The sequence below is a fragment of the Charadrius vociferus genome, unplaced genomic scaffold, assembly GCF_000708025.1.
Source record: "Charadrius vociferus isolate BGI_N301 unplaced genomic scaffold, ASM70802v2 scaffold763, whole genome shotgun sequence".
Taxonomy (NCBI): Eukaryota; Metazoa; Chordata; class Aves; order Charadriiformes; family Charadriidae; genus Charadrius; species Charadrius vociferus.
The window spans coordinates 1,076,096-1,083,361 of NW_009647685.1; the positions used below are offsets into that span (position 1 = coordinate 1,076,096).

Here is a 7,266-nt window from a genome sequence, read left to right on the forward strand (position 1 = left end):
GGGGGCTGCCCTCCGGGCACCCGGGGGTGTGCGCGCCCCTCCGTAGTTACTCATTTTCTTTTATTTAAAGGAAATGTTAGATTTGAGCTTCACTGACGGATTTAGTAAGTGTTGCGCGCATAGTTTGCTCGACAGCCTCTTAGCGGTCTTGCTGTTGAAGGCAGACAGAGCCAGCGAAGCTCTGGGAGCAGCCGGCCCGGCGCTGGTGCCGGCCCCTGCCTTCGGCACCGTGCTGCCACCGGCGGCTGTGATGCCGAGCGGAGACAACCAGGCTCGGCAGCTCTCGGAACTTCCAGCCGCTGCTCTCTCTGCTTTGCTGTAAAGTTTTGTTCTTCTTACTTGCGTCTTTTCCTAGCGGCTCCGCCCGTGGGAGTTTCCAAAGCCTGTTCCTCCTGTGTAAGAACCGCTGGTGTCAAGGAAGCGTGCGCGCAGTGCGACCAGTTTGTCTGTCAGAACTGCAGCAGGCTCTGCAGCTGCTGCAACGCGGTTACCTGTTCTTCGTGCTCCACTGTTGAGTAAGAGCCTTTTGAATTCTTAAGCTTATCTTAATTATATGTGCCCTGAAAATCGGCTGTAGCATATGAAGACCCAACCTAGCTCGTCCGCCTGAAGGACTTGAACTCTTCTCATGTTTCTTTAGCGGCAGTAAAGCTGTCTGAAACATGGGGATAAAAATGCCTGTGTGAAGTTATCTAATCAGTATTAGTACAAGTCTAGTTTAGCTTCTCATTTAAATGTTCTAGGAGGCAAAAATTCCTCTTGCTTTCCTGCCAGCAATATAGTGTGCTGGCCAGTGATAAACGAATACACTCTGAAGGAGTAACCTTAAGTTTTTGCCATCATTGTTAGAAGTTCTGTGATATAAAGAGTGTGTGGTATAGGAGTTCTGTGTTTACAGTTGATAATGGCATTCTTTGGGATGTTTGTTTAGGATCGCATTCTTTGTTATGTCCCAGAAACAGTAGACACACTGACTTTGTTTCTTTTGGTTTTCCTTGTTTTTGTTTTTCCTTTTCCCCTAGTTATGGTGATATGGGAGAGCAAGTTCTCTGCAATGGTTGTTCCATATTTCAAGTCTGAAGCTTGATGAAATAGCCTTCGTGGCCAAGATGTCCATGAATTTCATGAAGTCTTCTTATGGCTGGTCAGTTAATCCTTTTAGCATGTGAATTAATTATGGAGTTTCTATGTTTTATATCTTTATATTGTACTTTTTAATATTGTAGCTAAATAAACTTTTATATTTTGAGGATTCCTAGTTTATTTCAAGTCAACTTTCTCCTTTTCCCTAGTTGTGGTATGCCTATCTGGAGTGGGCCACTTTGTGCTATTACCTGGTGTTCCTTACGTGATATAGAATTCAGAATATTCATGCAGTGTCTCTCCACTTTTTGCTCAAGTTAGGACATGCTTTTGTGGGATCAGAATAGAAATAATTTGCTCCTTACATGCTTCCAGGGGAGCGTAAATCTATTCTGGATGCACAATATTTTCTTTTTGAGCTAACTGGAAAAATCAGACAGGCCTGAAGGTTTTTGTAAATAGAGAATTTGCTGATTTCTGGTTAAATTTTTTTAAATTGTCACGAACATCTTATCACTGACAGCTTGAATGGTTTGAATTGTTCTTTCCATGGTAGCTTTGATAGAAAGAACAATAGTACACCAGGCTTGGAGCAAAAAGCTTTTCTCAATAGTTCAGTGTCAAAGACTAATTTTCCTGTACTGTCCTTGCAAAGTCCTTCTTGGAAAGCGGCTTGTTTGTGCAAGTTGATCATCTACATTGTAAACTTCATATTGTCCCGAATACCCACTCAAAAATAACTCATGAAGTGGTCTGAAAAATGGTGAACACTCAGGTGTACCCCTGCATAAACTAGATCATTCCTCATTTGCCCTTCGTATCCCTGCAGAGACCAGTCTGCTTAGTATTGCTTGCACTGTGGGAGCGAGACTGTTGTTAAATACTACTGGAAAGCTCCTCAAAGTAACTTTCTTTTACTGTTTTTGCTGTATTTTTAAAAAATAAAACCACTAGACTTTTCATCTTGCAAATCAACCATACGTAAGAAAAAACTACAGTGGTCTTTAATGAAAGGGAAATGATGATTTAAGTGGCTGATTTCAGACTGTTGGAAAAAAGGAACAGATTTGAGAGGAAAAAAATTGTCATGGCACTTATAGGGGAACAGAACATTAGCTAATTATTTGCCCTGAATTCCCAAAGCAAAGTCTGCCGCTCACGCTTCCCAGTCTTCTCAACTGTAATTAGTATGTTGTGATTGGTGTAACTTTTTTTTTTTTACCTCTTCCCCTCCCCTCTAGCCATTTCTATTTGAAGGAATTGGAAGGCCATTGCAATGAAAGCTGAGAGACTTAATTCTCTTGTGGCAACATCTTTGTTTGACATGCTGTTGAAAGCGTGCTGGGTATTTTCGTGTTTCAGAATACTGCAACTAACCAAGCAGAACAGTAAATACTTTAACAAAGGGTGGGGTGATAGCTGTTGCTGAATAGCGTTACTTCATAGCTGCACATTGCGTGGCTTTGGATATATCAGCCACAATGAGGTGCAAGATGACATTCTTTCTTGCCCTAGTGTAATACTTTGTATAACTATTCAGAGACACTTTAAAAGCATTTGTGCACTTTAGGGTATCCTGGAGGGGGTGAGGGTGGTGTCTCTTCACTACTAGGTCAATGTCTGTGTGCTAGCTTAGTCTGGCTGATGAATCTGGTCTGTTTCTCCATCCCCAAACTAAACAACAACCAACCAGAAGTCTACATCGGTCAAGTGAGCTAGTAGTAAAAGTATTAGACAGAGTGTGCAGTAATGCCATGGTATTATCTATCTTTTCAAAACTGGAACAGATTAAGTCAGGATGATGGCAGATCTCTGGTACAGTTCCCAGCTGTCGGGTATCATAGGGCAGATAAAAAGGTTGTTCCTGTGGTAATCATCTTACAACACAAAGCTGAGTTTTATGAATGGGAAGAGCCAGTGGGTTACTGCATTTAAGTGTTAGTTTTAGGAAAGAATTTTAAAACTTGGCTTTGTTTCACTTGAAGTTCTAAGCATTGAACAAAAATGTTTTCAAGCCTATTTTTCAAACTGAAACCTTCAAGTATGTATCTGCTTTTTCTCATTCTCTCCTGAAGGTGCGAGACTGAAAATACTGCTTTGCTTCTAGGCTCCTGGAGAGATGAGACATGTTGTTTACAAATGATTTATGTTTCAAAGTAGTTGATAGATATGTTTTTTTGGCTCATTTAGTCACTGCTGTGTTTCAGAGAAAGCTGTCCTCTGTAAACAATGACGTGGATTTCATCGCTTGAAGTTCTTATTTGTTATCCTCTAGCCTACCTCTTGAAAAATGGTTACTCATTAGGACAGATACCCGATGCAGAGTGAAGAGCTGGGGGAAGAAAAAAGCAAGAGGGCTGGAAGAGAATGGTTAGAGGTTGGGAGGAGCAGGAGGAGCACATAACAGTGTGGTCAACTCTTGCATTGGGGTGGTGCATCATACATGTAAGAAATGGGGGATTTTTTTTTTTTTTTAGTGGTTACCAGCGTATTTGCTTCTTTGGCTTCAGAAGGTGTGAAAAACTGCTTCTTGTGTGCTTGTATCTCCCAAAAGACTCAAATTTCGTTACTGAGGAAAGTGCCTGCCCTGTTCCTGCAGTTCTCAGATGAACAATGGGAGGTAGGACTGGGGACTACTTTTAAATCTTTATATTGCCTGCAGAAAAAAATCTATGAGAAGGGAAGAATCTTAGGGTGAGAGGTCCAAAGATCTTTCTCTATGTTTAATTAACACCTACTCACAAGGCCTTGTCTGTTGCCACTGGTCATAGAGCCGTATGTGGATACTCGTAGGACTGCACAGGAGAGCCGGAGAAATTGTCTGATTTAATAATTGAGCAGGAAATTGTTTTTTTGTACCATGCTTTGTTGTTATCATATGTTCTTCCCCTCCTATTCAGTGTAAAGTAAAATCAAAGTTTGCGTGGTGTTCAGAGGGAAGGAGATCCTCCGAGGAGCCAGCATACTGATGGGTGAAAATATCCTACAGTAATGATTTTACAGGTGGATGAGAAAATTCTTCTGAGGCCTGTGTATCATTACTGGTGAAATAAGTCTCAAAGAGCACAGTTTTATGTCTGAAAGGAAGTCAACTGATCTGATCATGATAAAACAATTTCTTTTAAGCCTAATGTGAGTAAATACTAGAAATTTATGGTTTCAGAGATACCACATATTCTTTTAAGGACAATCTAAGGTGGTAAATGACTTCAGCAGTCTTCAGTATCTACAATCTGCGTTAGAACAAACCCACACAATATTATGAAGAACTTTAGTAAAAAGGTCAAATACACTTATCTTCTTCAATAGCATTGACATGCATCCCTCATAGTAGTGTTGTGTTCTTGGTGGGTAGATCAGATTTGGTGGTTACGCAAATAACCTTTAGTCCTGTGCGCACAGTGAGTAATTCTTGTGTATTTTGCAGATCAGGTCAGAAGCCTGAGGAAAGTGAGACAGACACCTTAATAAAAAAATCTTAGCTGAGGACACGAGTCTAGCCAGTGCCACAGCACCTAAGCCTCTTCCCCTCCTTTTGTATTAGTGTCCTACCCATTTGGACCCTGACTTGTAACCAGTTCACAGCCTTTTTTTTTTTTTTCTGCTCTTCTTTCTGGGCAGGTGATAACTAGATGCAGCTGTATTTTATCTCAGTACAGGGCATAAAAATGAAGTTACTTAGGTGTATGTGAATATGGGTAAGGCATTTATGCTTTGCTTCTGTGCTCTATTTGCTACCATCAGCTGTGAGATACTAAGAAGTGGCAGCAATCTACAAATGCTTTTAATCTTCTGAATCTTTTCTGCAGAGGTGCAACCAAGAAGTAGAAATGGAACAGTGTCTTTGTGCCTAGGTTTGTTAGGTCTGACTCTTTTGAAAACGTACAACTAGCCAGTAGGTGAATTGGTTAGACAACAGCAAATGCCAGCACTATGCAAATAATACATACTTCTCTCTTTCACCATGCAGGACTCTACTAGTACTTGCACGATGGTTTTGTGTTTTGGCAAGATCAGATTGGATTAAAAACTTGAATCCTAGCAAAACTTAACTGATACTAAACTCCCACCTATGCTGTATGTGTACAAACTTACATACGCTGCTCCTTTGTAACTTTTGGTTAGTTCTAATACTGTTTCATTATGGCATATGATGCAACTGTTCACTATTTGTGTCACCTTTACCTTCCATCTAGGTTCTGATCGTGCTCACTACCTGGGCATGAAGCCCTCGGTGTCTGGGGAAACTCCAGGTATAGAGTGTGGCAGTGTATCTCTGCGGTTTATTCTGTATATGTCAAGCTTGTCCTCTGTTCTGTGCCGTGGTTTACCATCAATTGTCAGACTAAGCTTAGATTCCAAGCTTTTGTAGAAATGTGTTGGGTTGTCCAAGCAGAGGGAGGAAAACCTCAAACCATCCAACAGAAGCACTTTACCAACAGGCAGAACAAAACGGCTACAGCAGCACAAAGATTGTATAGCCAAACTTTGTCACATAATGTTGGGTGTTACAGCTTTACAAATGTGAGGGTTGGTGGGAGGCTCTTCCAAGATAGCACCTTTCTACTGGCAGGTTTTTTGCATGAGGACAGGTAAGGTTAAGAAAGACCACATGTACCCCAATGTTGAGCTTTCTTGTGCTCTTTCTTCCATTCTCCTTAGGGTTTTTCATTACTGAATCTTACAAGGGAAGGTAGCAAAGCTTTTAACATTGTGTTTTGTTTGTATTGAAGCAAATTGGTTAACCTATTAAGAGTAGCCAAGAGGCTTCAGAAAACAGTAATGATTCTTCTTTAAAAAATAAAGAGGAGCTATGTAATTCAAAGGAAGACCGACACTGCTTGTGGATAGAAAATTGGAAGAAAATTATTCTAAATCTTACTTTCTACTTTACATTAATAAAATTGCAATAGAGTGAAAATTATCAGACACTGTATATTTTATAATAACTATCACAGTTATATACATAACTTTTCCACCTTTTCCTTTTGTATAGATACTTCATTTCTAACTATATTGAAATATCATACTTTTTATAGTTGATTTCATTTTGAACTGCTACCATTGTAATACAAGTTTTAATGATATTTGCTAGTGGTGTGTATTCTGGGCTTTTGATATTTTGTTTTTTCCTTAAGGAAAAGCCTCAGCTGGAAACAAATGATTATATCTTACACTTTTATTACAAGTTTTTAGTTGTCATGGTTGTGATTTCCATTAAAACCTAGTGATAAATGTTTTATTACTTACCTCTTGCAGAGGTTATTATTGCTTAAACATTTTGTGGTTGTAGGATTTACTGTAGGATTTATTTGATTGTATTTTCTTACATTGTTTTACTCAAATGTAATAGTTGAAATCATGATTGCCTTCTCATTTGTTCTGTTGTTGCTTATTCTGTAAGATATGGATGTTTCTGTTTCTTCTTTCCCTGACAAATACAGTTGTAGGTAGCGGGGCCCAGATGTCCACTTGGTAACTGGCACAGAAATGCCAAAACCGGCATAGTTTCATCAGGTACTATCTTGGTCTGTTCTACACACACATGCTCTTAAACTCGCTGTGAAGTTCCAAAAACTGCCAGCGGCTCCTTGTGCAGAAATCTACTTTAATCTGGTTAGAGACTTAAGATAGATGAAGTGTAACGATTCATCCTCTTTTCAGTGGAAGTTTCATGTTGTAGCCACAGGGTGGCACCACTATGTTAGTTTTGTGTAGATTGTTACCAAAGTGTACCTATCTTTTCCTCAAGTCCTGGCAGCTTGGTTGGTACTGTTATAATTGGACTGCTAGTTTGGTAGCTGGGTGCGTGTTTAAAAGATCCCCCTTATAAATCTGTAGGTCCAAACCAAATGTTTCCAAATCAGAAGTTTTTTATCCAAAATATTTTGTACCATTAATAAAATATAGCCTGAAATTCAAAATGGACCATTTTGCTGTCTATAAAGACAAAAAGCTAAAAGTAAATCATGCATGAACATAAATTGATCACATTATTCTTTAATTTGAATTTTAACTTATCAGTATCATAAACAGGGGTATTTATATGCCAGGCAATATGTAAGTTCTATCACTCTATTCTTACAAAAGCAAACAAACAAACCACAAACACCACCCCTCCCTCCCAAACCCCCACATTCCACATCTTGTTGCATTAAATGAACGTATCGCACCCAAGTTTCT

At 39.5% G+C, this 7,266-nt stretch overlaps 1 protein-coding gene across 1 annotated transcript in view; it reads left to right on the top strand.

Annotated features, from left to right (window-relative positions):
- SIVA1 (SIVA1, apoptosis-inducing factor) overlaps window positions 1-1,080 on the top strand; it is a 2,749-nt gene extending 1,669 nt beyond the window's left edge. The window contains exons 2-3 of the mRNA XM_009881368.1: window positions 356-515; window positions 1,023-1,080. Coding sequence (XP_009879670.1) covers window positions 356-515; window positions 1,023-1,080 — 218 coding nt within the window. The remainder of the gene's footprint in view (window positions 1-355; window positions 516-1,022) is intronic.
- The last annotated feature ends 6,186 nt before the right edge of the window (window positions 1,081-7,266 follow it).